Source organism: Xyrauchen texanus, chromosome 25, assembly GCF_025860055.1.
Source record: "Xyrauchen texanus isolate HMW12.3.18 chromosome 25, RBS_HiC_50CHRs, whole genome shotgun sequence".
Taxonomy (NCBI): Eukaryota; Metazoa; Chordata; class Actinopteri; order Cypriniformes; family Catostomidae; genus Xyrauchen; species Xyrauchen texanus.
The window spans coordinates 29,590,201-29,608,278 of NC_068300.1; the positions used below are offsets into that span (position 1 = coordinate 29,590,201).

Consider the following 18,078-nt stretch of genomic DNA (forward strand, 5'->3'; position numbering starts at 1 on the left):
AGTAATGTTACTTGTAATGTATTATAGGGTAATGGTCAGTACTCATACAAGTCCTCAAATTGTGATTATAGACCCAATATATTGGCCAGGCCGATTTACCAGTCAGTATTTGTATTATGTATTTTCTCCCTTGTATCAGTTCCAAAGTCTACATTTTCAAATATTTTTAGTGAATTATGATTATTATTCAATTGGATCATACTTTCCATCAATCACCTTGCTTTGTAAATATTATCATTGGTGTCAGCCATTGAAAAACCCATGTCAGTTGACCAATACAAATAAATAATAGTTTTGATAAAACCTTTATACAACCCCAATTCCGAAAAAGTTGGGACAGTATGAAAGATGCTAATAAAACAAAAAGGAGTGATTTCTCATTTATATTCACCCTTTGCTATATTGAAAGCACTACAACTAAATATTATATGATGTTTTACCTTGTGAATTTCAATGTTTTTTTTTTATGTAGAGTAATTTCAAATCAGATGGTTGCAACATACTCCAAAAAAGTTGGGACAGGGACAATTTAAGACTAATAACAATTTGACAAGTTAAGATAACAAGACAGTGTGAAACAGGAGATGTTAATCAGGTGAGGCAATCATGTCATAGTATATAAGGAGCCTCTAAAACAGCCTAGCCTTCAAGAGCAAGGATCATTTGAGACTTGTCTATTTGCCAACAGATGCTTCAGCAAATAATCCAGCACATTGAGAACAATGTTACCCAAAGAAAAATTGGAAGGATTTGGGGATTTCACCCTCTACAGTGCACAATATAGTTAAAAGATTAAAGGAATCTGGTTAAATCTCGGTGAGTAAATGGCAAGACAAAAACCACTTCTGAATGCGTGTGATCCCTCAGACATCATTAATGCAGACAGATATGTACACATTTTGGAGCAGCATATACTGCCATCCAGCACTGTCTTTTCCAGGGATGTCCTGGAATTTTCAGCAGGACAACTTCAAACCACATACTGGCCGAATAAGCAGAGAGTGCGGGTGCTAGATGGGTCTGCCTGCAGTCCTGACCATCTCCAATTGAGAATGTGTGGTGCATTATGAAGCGCACAAAGCGGCAATGAAGACCCCGTAAAATTGTGCAGCTGAAGACCTGCATAATGGATGAATGGGGGAAAATTCTACTTTTTAAACTTAACAAACTTGTGTCTTCGGTCCCTAAATGCTTAAAACGTGTTATTAGAAGAAATGGTGACTGTCCCAACTTTTTTGCAGTGTGTTGCAATCATCTGAATTGAAATTACTGTACATTAAAAAAACTATAAAATTCACAAGGTAAAAACATCGTATAATGTTTAGTTGTAGAGCTTTCAATATAGTAAAGGGTGAATATAATTTACAAATCAGTCCTCTTTGTTTTTTATAAGCATCTTTCATACGGTCCCAACATTTTTGGAATTGGGGTTGTAGTTCTTATAATATTGTTTTCTTGTCATTCCTGTCTTTGTCACACACTCTCTTTGGCTTCTTTCTTTCTATTTCTCTTCCTGTCTCTCTCTTTCATACTCTCTCCCTCCAGAAATTAGAGGAGAGGTTCCGGATCAGTCGGCGGGAATTGATTGCGGTTGAGTTCACTGTCCTGGTAGCACTCGAGATGGCACTTTACCTACCGGAGAGCAAAGTCATGCCACACTACCGCAGACTAGTACAGCAGACCTGACATTTCCTGTCCAGCTGTTGGTAGACTGGAGAGTTTGGGTGGTTGTGAAAATGCAGTAAAGAAGAGGATGTTCATGCAGATAAGATGTGGCTGAGAGGCAGGGACTCAGCATTCCTGTCATTGTGGTTTCAGGTGTCAGAGCAAATACACATCAGCATGAAGCTTCGAGGAAGATCTCATGTCCAAATGATGCTTTTAATAGCAATCGTACCAGCAGTGTTTGTTTTCATGACTGTCTGTTTTAGTGACCATCATGGGAATACTGTTTAGGAAAAGCTCTAGAAGAATCTTTTTAAATTCAAAAGTGGAGGGTTTTATTACAGAAGCAAGCTTTGAGAGGCTTTGTGTTATGTTTAAGAACACCCTTATCTCGTGGTAAAATCGTTGTAATGCACAGACATGAGTGGTTTATTGCTTTCAAAAAGTAGTTTTATGATGAAAGACACCAATATTCAATAATTTAACTTAATGATAAAAATAATTTAATAAGTCAATAAATGCATTTAATATTAATAATGATCAGAATTAACACAGTAGTTCTGTAGGCTGTTTGCGGTTGCCATACAAGGTAGCAACTTGGTGCATTAATACAGTGTGGCTTAGAACCAATCAGAATTTAGAGTCAGAACTATTTGTTTAATAGTTTAATTAAAAAAAAATCAATCGACACCTTGTTCAATTGCTTGAAGCATAGAAGTGTGAATGCGTGTTTTTAATCATTCTGTATTTATTTAGCAAAAATAACTTTTATTTAATATAGATCTCTCCTTTTGTTCAATTTTAGAACAATCTGATATTCACTGTAACACTAAAGCACTTTTTTAAACGATGTGTCAAATAATCGTATAATCATTGGCACAGATTATGTCATGTAAAAGTGGATTTAATTTGTTGCATTATTGAGTGACTAAATCTACCTTAGCATTCAAAACTAATCAGTTCATCGTCTTTGACGGCCTTATTGCGGGACTCCGCTGCACTTTACTGGGAAGAGTGCTCTATATTAGAGCTGATTTCAGGAAAAGCACATTTAGAGTGCTGCCATTTTGTTCTTTCAAATTTTTTGTTAAATTATTGGAAAGGCCACACAGTTATTGTTTTATCATGTTATTCTAAACCAATATGCTATTCTTCAAATGGAAGTTCATAATGACCATGCATGCAAAGCTCCAAAAAGAACAAGAATATCCCATAATATTCCATAAAATTGGTCCATATAACTCCAAGTCTAATACCAAAATTTAAGCCATTATTTCCTGAAAATCTTCCCCTCCACTGCAGCTATAAAATTGCACTCTTCAGCATTTAAGACTGAATTGCTTCAGAAGACTTTAAATATACCACATGTGTCATATTAATAATTGTAGGGTGCTTTAATTCAATGTTTCCCAACCTTTTTTCTGCCACAGCACACTTTTTATGATTAAAACATTCTGCGGCATACAACTATCAATACAACTATACAACTATAAGCTAACCAATCGTCCATGTTTGCTGTCTGTCTTAGTAGCGTGTTTACTTGTAATGTTTGAAATTCCGCTATGCAAAAAAAAAAAAAAACAAGTCACATACGATGCTTGCATTAGACTTTCTCATCGTCCGTCTTTTTGATGGACAGGGTCATAAAAATTCTGTCATAATCTATTATTACCCGTCAAACTAATGTTCATATTTAATGATAATAAGACATTTAATAGCTTTTATTTTCATTCACATTTTCATTTTTAAGCATGAATTTACAGGACGAGCATATAGCAGATTATACATTTATTTATTTATGAAGAGAACAGATGAACAACAGACACCACACGAAGCAGATGAATGTTTTTTTCCCTGCAGTGACAGCAGAGGCCACTAAAACACTCAAGTGTGAACAGAACACGTAAAAAATTAACTGAACAGAACTCAATCGACAACTCTTCCTTCTGGTCCGCATCGACTTAAAGTGTGTGCTCGCTTGTGCGTAATGCAATGCTGAGGGAATTGTCATTAGATTTTGTGTCTTTGACTCAGACAGACGACTTCTCGTGACAGTTTTTATTTGGTTCTGGAGGCTGAAACCAGCGTCAAACACCGCATCGCCCTCCACATGACAAGAGTTGCAGAAAGCGTCACAGAGTTTGCCACGTAAAAAAGCGGGAGGAGTGCACAATAAACATTGAAAACATGTATTTGGAAGAGGGAGAAAAAGTTTACAGATGCTTTGGTAGCAGAAAGTAATAAAAGGACAAAAATGCATTTAAATTAGTTTAACAACTGGGGTCTCTGATACCCCTAAACGATAAGGTAACATTTAATGAAAAGAAATTATGAGACATTTAATGCCTCTTCACAAATTTGGAAAGTTTTTAAATATTTCTTGTTGCTTAGTACTCTCAAATGTATTCTGCAGCGCTGACGTGAGTCACGTGAAAGACCCTTAATGCCTATAAATATCACTTTTGCACATTAATCATTGCTCTTCACAATCACAAAAGTGACCATTTATGGTTTCAAAATGGCAAATTTCTCTGAAAGGTGAGGAATTTGGATTCCTGAAATTATACATTTTTTCATGCATTTATTTATTTTGTGGAATTTGATAATTTTCTACAGCACACCTGACAATCTTTCATGGCAAACTAGTGTGCACAGTGGTTGGGAAACACTGCTTTAATTGTGTTTTTGTCCATTTTGAAGCTTATTATCATGAACTGCCATTGTACAGAATATTCTTTAAAAAAATCTACTTTTGAGTTCCACAGAAGAATGAGGTCATAAGGGTTTGAAATGACATAATGGTGATTAAAAACAAAGAACCATTCATTTAATACGTCATTGTGATAAAATATTTATAATAAATAGGCAACGGTTTGTGTAGTGCCATGCATTCAATAGGATATTTATATTTTATATTTGAACTTCAAATTTGCTGTTTATTCATTTACTTCCGTGAAATATTGTATTGAGCATCTAACCTTTTTATCAAAAACTATAAACATGACAATCCAGTGTATTAAATCAGGAGATACATCTAAAAAGACAGTGTTATCCATATAAATGTCTTTTGTTGTGTCGAAATAAAACAGGTTTTGTACTATTTCCCATCTTTCTGCCCCTAAAATCTATGCAATACCTAAATTATTTTTATATACAATTTTTTTAATTTACTCACAAAGCATACCATTCCCAATTCATATTGTTTACTTTGAATAAACAATCCTTTGCCAGATTCACATTTTAGTGTGGGTAGAGATTTTGTGAAAAGGTTGTGTGTAAATAGCCATAGTTTTGGGGGCAATTGCCTTGTACTATATAGACTAATGCATTTTATATACAGTTTCAATCAATATATTTTAATGACCTAAACATGTGCTGTTAATGTTGTCCACAACATTTTGTATGTATCTATCTTATATTTTTATGATTCTTGAAATAACACATTAATTTCCTGTGAATAATCTTCTGTGAAAAAAGTTCAAAAACTGTAACCATCAGCATTATGTGAGACATTTGCACTTTTTTGAAGCAGTCTGGTGTGAGCACATAGTGTGATGTGTTTTGGGCTATGCTCAGAAAAGCACACTTACTGTATCTGCGATAAACCTAGTTAACATTGTTGTTACATGACCTTATTATGTTGCATACTGCATACATACTATATACCGCAGAATAATGCTTACTGTTTCACATACTATTTTTTTTAATCTAGGCAGTAAAGTGTATACTGCACAGAATTCAGTAAGTAGTCAGCTAGTATTCAATTCCGAACATAGCTTTGGCTGCCCTGATACCGGGGATTTTGTTCACAGTTCTGTGCTATGGGCACCATCTAGAGAAAACCTTTTGCAATCACAATGCTTGTCATGACAATAGGAAAGTTGTTAGTAAGTGGATTTTGCTACATAACAAGCGTCATACTAATTTAATCTGGAGACATTTGCAAATCACACATAAATTTGACATTTCTCCAGGTTTCCTTTGTTTAGGCATGTGCTTTAGAGCCCCTGATTAAACTTAATGGATATAAATGTCTAAGAATCACTTTGACATACATTCAATTCAAGAACTGAACTAGAAATATTTGTAATGGATGATTTGTTAAAGAGAGAAAATGGAAGTAAAGTTAAACTATTACACTGTGATTTGTATGTAGCCTATAATAACCACATCACCTTCGTCCTGTTTAATTTGTAATTCTAAAGATTGCTTTAAAGAACATAATCCAACTGTTCAGACAGTGTAATATTCTGGCTCAATAGCCCATTTTTAGCTATAGCCAATAAATTAGTCATTCAGTGTTTTACAGTTTATTTACTTATGTTTCACATGTGTCTTTGTCTACAGTAGCACTGTGTGTGAATCTCTGTGTATTTCAAGGGTCAGGGAAAGGCCTGATAGAATGGAGAAGAGATTACAAAGCAACTTTCCTTTGTTGAGCAGATTTAGCTAATCTTCCTTTATGAATATGATGGGAAGGCTGGGAAGGAAGCCAGCAGAAGATAAGTTGTACAGCAGTATTGTGGTGCCACTAAAATCACATTGACTTCTTTGCTCTGTTGAGGTAGAGATAAAGCTTCCTTCTCAATGATATTCTTGTTTAACCAGCACCTCAAGTACAGCAATCTATTAATGTGCTTCCTTAGATGTGCTTCCTTTGTTAAACCTTGTTGTTTCTGAGTGATGAGTATGTAAGTATGTAAATGTGTATTTATCCTACAGGTGACATTTGTTAAATATATGTATGAAGAATTGTATTTATATGTTAATATCTGAATTATTAAGCACTTTCAAAATATATATTTTCTGAGATCACTGAAGACTTGTAAGTTAATTCTTTCTTGACATCCTTTAAGATAAGAACCTTCATGTATCTGTACTGTACACATCATATGCGCATATGGGATCTAAACGGTAATGGACACTGTTAGTACATTATGTATATCTTCCCCAAGGTAGTTTTAGCATTTTACTGATGCATGAACATGAGTTTCTAATGCATCTACAAAAAGTAATAATAAAAAAAGTTCTGCATGACATCCATGCAGGGATACTAGAAGGTGATGTCACTATCCATGGGTTTACCTGCTGAATAATGTTTCGCTTTTTAGATGTGTGGACCACAGCAAGCAAATGCCTTTAATCTTTATATATATACAAAGCACAAGTTCATGATACTGACTCCAACCACGATGATCATAAACCCTGCCCAGATAGCAAAATAGCTATCTCATTTATTCATTTAGTTATTCATTTGGTAAGACGTCTTGTAATAAGCTGGATAATGAGTAGTCAGACAGTAATGTTTTACAAAATAAACACAAACAGAACAACAGATGCAAACCGGAGATGGAATTCAGCTGTTCAGCGATTTCTTTCTTCTCACATAAATAATTTAAATGCAAATCAGTACAATCATTTATGTCCATTTATTTGGTTTGTAGCTGTGTAATAAGTGTGATAATGTACAGTCAGCCGGTTGTTATCTCAAACTAAACCCAGACAGGGTGACGCTTATTCTGCAATAAGAACCGTCTGTGTGTACATTATCCCTTACATATCACTTCTGCACACTGACCAGAGAGGGATCCTATTTTCCATAGAAGGACAGTAGTGATCACGTCTTTTAAGCTACAAAAATTCCAAAAACCCTTATAAAACACAATAAAAGTAGTCTGTCTGTGAGGAAAAGGCTGAAATGCAACTCATTTCTAATATTCTTCTTTCTCCAATGAGCTGTTACTCTAAAACCATTGCGATGTTAAACTAAATGTACCGTAAACAAATCCATGTGTGTGTCGCTGCATCTGAATATCCATACTTCCATTCTATAGTATACCAAAAACAGTATGCCAATGGAGTAGTGTGTCTGAATCCTAAGTATTCCTATTGTGTGTTCAAGCCATGTCAGAATGATCGTGTTTATGAGTTGAGCACACATGAATTACGAGTGGGGAAACTCAGCATTTTATTTGAGCCCCCACTTTCTGAGTTTGTGGCCTGTCGATTTAAGAATCATGGCCAAAGCAAATTGTTATTAATTCCATTTAACTGGAGGATATTGACTGTGCAGTTTTGTTTGTATGCACTTTTTGTACTGTTAATGAAGCATAATGCTAAAACTTGCCAGAAAATACAACTCATTTAGCTTGTTTATACATTAAGCTATTGCAACAAAACTAAATTTCTCATCATTGAAAACCAATACCATTGTTTACAAACATGGCAGCACATGCGCAGTAAGTGGTGGCAGAAATCCAGCCAACGGTTTTGTTAGATTTGACAGATTAGACAGCTAGCGCTAGCTCGCACCTCTGAATATGCTAAAAGATAACATAGAATAACATTTACCTTAAGGTTCAAAGCTAGCTAGATTTGGGTTCACAACTGCTAGTAACACAGCTAGTTATAATCATCGATTAAATGAAAGCATGACACAAAGCCATCCTAAAAACAGAAATATTCTTAGCTATAATATTATTAGAATGATATGAGTTAATATCATACCTGTAATTAAACATTCGCTGCAAAGCCTCAATTGAAGCCTTCCGTTTTTGTCATTAAGATTTTGACAGTCAACAGCGCAGCACGACATTTAATTTAGCTTGACCAAACAATTTAAAGGTAACAGCTAACTGTTGGGTCAGGACTGTTGGGTCAGCTAACTACATGTTTGGTTTACCAGTCTTTTTGCCACCACTTCCGTCTGTGAATTAGGCGTGATGTTGCCAGATTATTGGCCTATATGTGGCCGCACAAGAATGATAAAATAGAAAAAGCATTAATTACACACAAAATGCATGGCTTTACTCTAAATTTTGTTGAGTTGGTGCTAAAAAGCTTTGATTTAAACATGTGCCATTTAAGTGCACAGAGGCATCTCATGGACTGTGCTCTAGCCTGTAAAATGGTGTTCATCACTGATTGATCTAATTCTGGTTCGTCCGCTCTGGCTGGGGATACCAAATCATGCCTTGTGCTTGAGAGAGAATGTCTCTCCTCAGTGGTATTTCCCATGTGGGGCTGTCCAGTATTTCTATTATCTCCAGAAACCAGGATTGATTGGCCCATTTTGGCACAATTAACTTAACTGCTTCCATGTCTATGACTGTGCTGATGACAGAATGAAGGATGCGCACCAGGGGAAATGCATACTTGCATTGCTGGCCATTTGTGAGCCAGTGTGTCCATGGCCAGGTTGGAGTTTGGGACATGGAGTACAAAAAGGGACAGTGACCGTTCTCCACGGAGGCAAATAGGTCGACTTCCGCTTTGCACAATATTTCCCAAATCTTCATCACCATCTGAGGACGTTGTGTCATGATCATTAATTGTGGCGATCAGAGTCCATCCTGGCAATTTATGTATGTCACTACTGTTATGTTGTCTGAAAGAATCAGAATGTGGTGATTCACAATGTCGGAATGAGAAGCTCTCCAAGTTATTAAAACTGCCAGTATTTCTAGGAATTTGATATGCCACGCACGTTTCACACCTGTCCAGGTGCCAAAATAGGCATCCATTGCACACCGTGCCCCAACCTCCCTTACAGAAAAAACACATGAATTTCACATGTTATCACATGTTTTCCACATGTGCCCACATGTGAACAACATGTGACCACATGTGAGCCATGTTTCACCACATGTGAACAACATGTCATCACATGTGACCACATATGAACAACATGTCACCACATGTGAGCAATGTTTCACCACATGTGAACAACATGTCACCACATGTGACCACATATGAACAACATGTCACCACATGTGAGCAATGTTTCATCACATGTGAACATAATGGAGCACGTGGCACATGTGGAAAACATGTTACTATAGGTAATAATGTGGAGCTCATGTGAAATATATTTGCACGTTGTAATAGGTTTTAACATGTGAATTATGTTACTTACCACATTACAAATGCTGTAAATTTTTAGCTTCATTGTAATGGAAAGTTCAGATCATTTTACTGACTCATAACATTTTAATTTTGAACGAGATTCAAAAGATCTATGTTAATGGGCAAATCCCCAAACTCATCAACTTATGCTATGCAGTCTGCAGTGCCGGATACAAAAGTGATACAATACTAAGTGGTAAGTACTGACAAGCACAAATTGTTCACAAAATTGATTAATGTCAATAAAAAGGCAATGTAGATAAATTAAAAGGCAATACATACAACACAAATGTAGTAGGCTTTTTAAAATCTTTATTTTGACAGAATGAGCTATACCAAAGTAAAAATACTGACCAGCTGCAGATTCTTAGTTATGCAATATGTTTTGAAGAACTATTCACAATTACAGGATTGCAACATCGACATCAAAAACAGTCATTCAATGGCACTAATATTGAGTTAGATGAAAATGAATTTGATGTTCATATAAAAAAGAAAAATATTTTTATATATATATAAATAAATTTTAAGTTCATATAAAATATATATATATAAAATAAAAAATATTTTATATATATATATATATATATATATATATATATATATATATATATATATTTAAAAATGAATAAATACAGTTTTTTTTTTCTTCGACGGATCTGATTGGCTACGATTGGCTCTTTTTGCTGCCCGTTGCTGAGGCAAATCGAAGTAGAAATAAGCAACTTACGTACGTAACTTAAAGTTAGTAGAAATAGTATAAGAGATAGAAGTCAAGAAAGCTGCAGCCATGTATGTGCTCATAAAATGGGTAAAAGAAAACCGAGTAAGTGTGGGGTTGGAGAAGCATGTGAAGGACAAAAAATGTTGAATGACCCAAAGAGGATTGGCCTGGTGGAACACGGAGCGGTTGGAGTAAAACCACCTAAATGCGGCTGGAAAGCTTTTCCGCCCAAATACTCGCTGTAAACGGTAAGTGAATCAATTAATATTTAGCCTTAACGTTATAATTTTTATGGTCGATGATGATGCCCATGCTCACTGTTAGCTCACTACTTAACCTTCAGGCTTCAGACATCGATTTTGTACCGTTAGATCCGTTAAGTGATCGTGGACGTATTGAGCTAACGTTAGCAAGGTTGCGAACAAGATTAAAGTTACTGTATTAGCCTCGCTATTAAGAAATAATACGTGCTTTTGATTCGCTTTTTTTCTCACGGTTTTTAATATATGTTCAAGATTCTGCTTAACACTTATAATCACTTTTGCTTTGTTTGAATACAGAGAGCCTTGGGCAATTAAAAAGGCCGAGTCTCAGTGGATAGAGAAGCACAAAATGGCGACTCCATCAAAACCAAAGGTAACGTTATGTTATAACGATATGTTATAAGTAATAGCCTACTTCTATTACTTTCTATTCTATTCTAAGTCTTAATTACATTCTCTTCTGTCTTCTATTCCCCTTTGTAATGCACTTGCTGTTTTGTCAGACTATAGATATTGAGGAAGATTGGCCTAACGTTACTCACTCCGATGACGAGGATGAGACTCCTCAACATCAGGTGCAGATGGTGTCCAAACACATGTTCATCTAGTCTCTACCTGTACAATGGCCTTTTATTTTAATTCAGTTAAATATAATTAACTGATGATTTGTTGTATGTCATATGCAGTAATGTTGGGCGACATGCTCCATTTTCATATCGCAGTGGCAGCTCATGGGTTTTAAAATAGAGGAGGCACACTAAATTGTAATGTCTGGGCATCCCCTGCTGTTAATGATAATGACAATGATTATTATTATTTGCGTAACTGATTTAAATGGCTTATTTTGTCTCTTCTAGACAGACATTGAGGAAAAATACACATACAACACAATACAAATATAATTTCACTCACCTATCACTTGAAGGCAATCCATCCCTTCTTAAATGTCTGTGTGAGCGCACTGGACCGTTTAGTGAAGCATAGTTGAAGTCTTGAGTCCCATGAAAACTTGGTGTGACAAGCAGGACAGGGTGAGAGCCGTGAGAACGGCACAAGGCCGATGTCTTGATTGCTAAGGAGCATCACCTTCTCCCATTTTTACATCAAAATCTTGGGTAGGCTGTGCCTCCCTTGCCTCCACAAGATGCCACTGGTCATATGTTTATCATAGAAGTTTTTACACACTTGAGCTTCAAACTATTTTTGATGGTACCTGTGTTATTATTCATAATTACTGCTGACCCTTTACACTCCATACACTTGTTTTTCAGACAGAGGATGACTCAAACGCCATGACTCCAGAGCAGGCTTCAGTCTGGACTCCAAAACGGCCAAAGGTAAATGTAAACAAATCTGATTTGTTTACACTTATTTATGTGGCAAAAGTGTCTTTTTATACATATGTCACCAAATAGGCAGTACATGGTGAGAGAAAACAAAACACAATTCATTAGTTGTCTCTTCCTGAGCAACAGATAACAGAGATATCTTTTCACAATTACAAGATTCTAGAAAGTTCTTCAGCACTTCAAGTGGCTTTCTCTATTTTCTTTATCTTGTACACTTTTCCTCTTTCTAGAGAGACTTCAGAAATGAGGTAAAGGAGCTTGAAGAGAGGCTAAAAACCAAGGAAAAGGAGATAAGGCGTTTGCGAAAATTAAACTTTCAAATGCATGAGGGTAAGCATTTCCATTTTACAATTCCACCAGTAATGCATTTTGCAATTTATTTTCCTTTTCTCCTAGAGAGTTTTGCAATCAAAATGACTGATTTTGTGGTGGTAATTTCAAGAAATGTGCACCCATACGCTTTGTGCCAAGACTGTACTGTGCCGCACTCACGGTGCTTTCAGACGGAGCCGCGTTTACAGAGCCGTATATCAATGATGAGCTGCGCGTAAAAGATAATCGCAGCCTTTGCGATTTCGAAATCGCGATAAGCCATCTCGATTTAAGTGCGATTACATGTAAATTTTATAGTAGGCTATATAAAAAATAATTGATCCTTTTGATTTTTGTTATCTTGTTTTTCATTAATGTATTTCACAACAATACAAAGAGCAATGTGTAACGTTTTACCAGATTTAGTGTTACACTTATTGTCTCTTATTTGTTCCCAACTAAATGTTCAGATTATCAGTTCAACACAGTTATAGAAATTCTACTTGATTTAAAAAAAAAAAACTGCTGCTATCGAATCGGTATTAGTTGTAATTTACAACTTTAACTATAGGGAGACTATGGCTGCGTTTACTCTGCAAGTCTTAATGCACAGATCTGATTTTTTGACCATATCCGAATTTTTTTTAATTTTTTTTACACCTATTACATTTTCTTTAGACATTACTGGTATCTGATATCTGTGTTTACATTAATAGTGAAAAACTGGAGGTACTGGTTATAATATTTTAATAATATAAATATTAAAACTAATAAGTCAAAACTCGGTTGATGTGTGTGTTGACTGTTCATTCCTTTGATTTGAACGTAGGACTTGTTGATACAATCACACAAGCGGTCAAAGATGCCATTCAGGCAGCTCAGTCAACCCCCAGCCACCCAGTACCCACGTCTAACACCCATCCAGTACCCACTTCTAACCAAGCAGGAGAGATAAAGGTATAATTTACATAATCATGAGAAGTGATTTCAGTTGAGGACCATTTCATTTTCAATTTCTTTAATCTATTTAAAAGAAATGTATGAATTTAATTGGTTTGAATTAATGATTTAATGACTCACTCATAAAAGCCAAAACAATTTCATATCAGTTGATATCAATAATAATCACGATAAATGGCAAATCTTCATTTTCTTTCAAGTTTAAAGGTAGATTTTTGCTGCCCAGTGAAAGATGTAAACAGAAAGTTAATTGTGATTTTATCATTAGAAAACAACAAACACAATGTTGACAATTCTGTGAATGTATTCTATTTTTTCTTTTATCTTTTGCTTTGCAGAACAAGTCTGTGACTGACTTAATGAACCCAGTTGCTTTGGATCATGCTCAAAGATGTGAGGGTTACAAAAAGTTAACCAGAACTCTTATGGACTCCATCTTCTCTTTCGAAGAGATGGCAACATGCTCCGTCACTGGAAAAAAAGGGGTTGTTGGTGAAAAAGAAAGAGCCTTGACCTAGAAAAAGTGCAGCTAATAATTGGTACGCATGTCTGAATATCTTTTATCAATAGTTTTTATATATGACAAGCGCTGAGCGCGTCCGTCAGCGCCAGCCATAGAGTGAAAGCACAGTTTGAATTTGGCAGTTATGTCACGTCATGTCAAACTGGTTGTCAAATTTGAATGTAATCAATCTCATTTCTTATAGACCATGTCAAAAAGAGGCACCCAGGCATCGGAGGCACTGAGATCAAGGTCTGCATGGCACAAAAGTTAAAAGATCTGAGGAGACGAGCAGAAAGGTAATATTCAGACGATCCAACATCCAAGTGTGGTCTGTTCACATTTGCTGAATCCGACATGCGCGAGGACTGAGAACTCAGTTTATTCCTCAGTCTATATTGTGATCTATTCACAAATTGTCAATAGTGCTTTTTATAAAAGAGACGCACCACTCTTATACAGTTGTTTAAGCAAGATGAAAACGGCATTGCTGTTCGCCAGCATTTTTTGTTTCCATAGCATATTCACGTAAAACGGTTAATGACGTAATAACATTACAAATGAATAATTAGTGCTGCGCGATTAATCATATCGTAATCGCAATGTCAAGCCCATGCATATGACGCAAAATGCCGCGATTTTATATGAAATAAACAAATTAGGCCTGGTAACGCAATTAACGCAGCATCTGTTATTTTTTGTCATCCTTTGGCTAGTGTTAGATAATCCCGTTCTTATTCTTGCGAATGCCTTTAAACCATTCAAGTCAAAAGAGACCGCTGCCTGTGAATGTCCTGACTGTGACTCACAGAAAGATGTGCGGCAGTATCGTACGCATGCACAGACCGCGTGCCAGAATACAGTTCTCTTTCGCGCTTGAACGAACAATAACACACACAATTATTCCAAAATATCGTTTTGTCGAGTATCTTCATAACATAAGAGCAGTCTTATGATGGACGTAAGAGTTGTGAGAGAATGAGGCGTGTGTAAGATCCGCTGCCTCTGTCAACAGCGGCTGCTCTTAAAGGGAGCATACAATAATGCTTTCTGTCAGTAAAGTTAATCAAAGAACAAATTGAATAGAGACAATTACTCACTGCTCTTGACTAAAGAACCTTTGTAGCTTTAATAAGGATTAGGGCCTAGTCTATATATAATTTATGCAGACCGTTTGATAACTTTATTCAATTTCTGTATACCTGTAAGACAGGAAGGGCACAGGCAAATATTACATTTATTATGGGTTTATGTGAAGATTGTTTAAAGTTCACTTAAATTAAAAGCTGTTATTTTTTGAAGCCTAATAAATTTTTTTTAAAAAATTGATAGCTTTCACTTGTAATGACTGAATCACTGTAATGTTGGATATAATATTTGTTTAAATATTTGTTAATTATATCGCAATCGCAATATTGACCTCAATAATTGCAATATGACATTTTCCCCAAATCGTGCAGCCCTATTAATAATAATTAATTATTAAAGGAGAACTCCGGGCAATTTTTAAGTTAATCTTGATCGTTACACCTTTGTGAGTACTGTCTATAGAAAGAAAGAAAAACGAACCGGATCGGTGCTTGCAACACGGAGCTGTTCCCTCAAATGCGTTCTCCTTTAAGCCCCACCCACTTTAGGCTTCAAAAACACTCTTCAGAAACCTACGGGTGACGTCACGGACACTAAGTCCATATTTTTTTACAGTCTATGGTTTGCACTGCCCTAATCTTTGATCTTTTTCTATCCCAAAACAGGATGCCTGCTGCAGGAGACACAGAGGACTGAGACAACACACTTTCACAAAGCACACCCACACACACACACACACACACGTATACACCTGCGTTTTAGAGGCTTTTTATGTATTTATGTTTAATTTTAATTTGGTTTTGCTATGTTTGTTTTGAACATTCAATTTGTATTGCATATTTTGAAATGAAATAAAAGCTCAATTTGAATTATTTGTTTTAATGTTGGGAAACATGGCTATAGGCCTTTCTGTGGTATATTGCTTAATGATTTTTACATGGATTCACATGAAGTTACAGGTTTACATGGGGTGTAGATTTAACATACCGGTAGATTGTTGATGGGTTTCAAATGTTATTCCATGGGTTTCACATGTGATCTCATGGGTTTCACATGGGAATTTTAAGTTTCACATGTGATCTCAGGGGTGTCACATGGGAATTTTACGCTTCACATGTGATCTCATGGGTTTCACATGTGATTAAAGGTTTCACATAGGAATTTTACGGTTCACATGTGATCTCATGGGTTTCACATGTGATTAAAGGTTTCACATAGGAATTTTACGGTTCACATGTGATCTCATGGGGTTCACATGTGATCTCATGGGTTTCACATGTGATTAAAGGTTTCACATAGGAATTTTACGGTTCACATGTGATCTCATGGGGTTCACATGTGATTAAAGGTTTCACATAGGAATTTTACGGTTCACATGTGATCTCATGGGGTTCACATGTGATCTCATGGGTTTCACATGTGATTAAAGGTTTCACATAGGAATTTTACGGTTCACATGTGATCTCATGGGGTTCACATGTGATCTCATGGGTTTCACATGTGATTAAAGGTTTCACATAGGAATTTTACGGTTCACATGTGATCTCATGGGGTTCACATGTGATCTCATGGGGTTCACATGTGATCTCATGGGTTTCACATGTGATTAAAGGTTTCACATAGGAATTTTACGGTTCACATGTGATCTCATGGATTTCACATGTGATTAAAGGTTTCACATAGGAATTTTACGGTTCACATGTGATCTCATGGGGTTCACATGTGATTAAAGGTTTCACATAGGAATTTTACGGTTCACATGTGATCTCATGGGTTTCACATGTGATTAAAGGTTTCACATAGGAATTTTACGGTTCACATGTGATCTCATGGGGTTCACATGTGATTAAAGGTTTCACATAGGAATTTTACGGTTCACATGTGATCTCATGGGGTTCACATGTGATCTCATGGGTTTCACATGTGATTAAAGGTTTCACATAGGAATTTTACGGTTCACATGTGATCTCATGGGGTTCACATGTGATTAAAGGTTTCACATAGGAATTTTACGGTTCACATGTGATCTCATGGGGTTCACATGTGATCTCATGGATTTCACATGTGATTAAAGGTTTCATATGGAAATTTTACGTTTCACGTGTGATTTCATGGGTTTCATATGTGATTCAAGGTTTCACATGGGAATTTTACGTTTCACATGTAAGCTCATGTGTTTCACATGGGAATTTTACATTTTCACATGTAAGCTCATGTGTTGCACATGTGTTTCACATGTGTTGCACGTGTTTCACATGTGTAAATGTTCCAAAAGCACACATTTCCCATGTTCAAAACACATGTGAAACACATTTATCACATGTGCTTTTACCATGTTTTACATGTTAAATTTCAAATGTGCAAAATCACATGAGCATGTGGTCACATGTGACCACATGAGATTTTGCACATGTGAAGTCCATGTGTTTTTTCTGTAAGGGCTGTGTTGGATGCATCTGTGGTCACCACTTTTCTACTGAAAATTTGACCCAGCTTAATACCTATTGGTAGAAGGCTAGTGCTCTCCATGGTGCTAGAGCAGCCAGACAGTGGCGAGTCACCCCACTGCGGGGAGAAGCTGAATCTTCCCTAAGAACAAGGTCGATCCTAGATTGCAACGTCCAGAGTTCCCTTTACAAAAAGCTTCACTACGATGCTGCGCTGCTAAGCGCTAGGGGAACAACTCTAGCTGTGAACCGAGCTGAAATAGTGTGTATAACACATCAATGAACATTGACCAGAATTTATAGCCTCCGCTGATGTAATCATTAGATGCACCTGCGGCCAGGCTATAAATGGATACGTCACCAGGTGTCATCAGAAACCGATTCTGTTTCTGTGTGTTTCACAAACCCTGTCAAAACTTTCTTTCCTCTGTTAGGAGTTAGAATCAGTTAGGCAGTATGCAGTGAACGTTGTTCTCTTTTCTCTTCTGTTTAGAAAATATTATATATATATATAAAAAAAAAGAAAGAAAAAAAAAAGAGAGAATGACTGAAAGCCGCAAACGGTGCGTGTTCCCCTCTTCTTGCTCTATAGCTGAAGAGGACACACATCAGTTTTGCTCTGTTTGTTTGGGGGTAAGAGCACGCTGCTCTCGCGTTGCAGCTGGGCGGTGCGAGCACTGCGATTTGCTTTAACAGGCAGAGTGCTCCGTGCTCGCCTCGCTTGCTTCCGGGAGTCAGCACTCACGAAAAAGAAAAAAATAAAGATCGTTCGTGGGGCTCTTGCATGGATTTGGCTGAGGAGCAAGAGACGGGTTGATCCCTTTCTCTCGCTCTCTCCCCAAACCCAGCTGGTCCTTCACAT

General features: G+C 36.4%; 1 protein-coding gene across 1 annotated transcript in view; it reads left to right on the plus strand.

Moving 5' to 3' along the window:
* Positions 1–6,475, plus strand: part of cables2b (Cdk5 and Abl enzyme substrate 2b) — a 42,960-nt gene extending 36,485 nt beyond the window's left edge. The window contains exon 9 of the mRNA XM_052092109.1: positions 1,546–6,475. Coding sequence (XP_051948069.1) covers positions 1,546–1,686 — 141 coding nt within the window. The 3' untranslated portion in view covers positions 1,687–6,475. The remainder of the gene's footprint in view (positions 1–1,545) is intronic.
* The last annotated feature ends 11,603 nt before the right edge of the window (positions 6,476–18,078 follow it).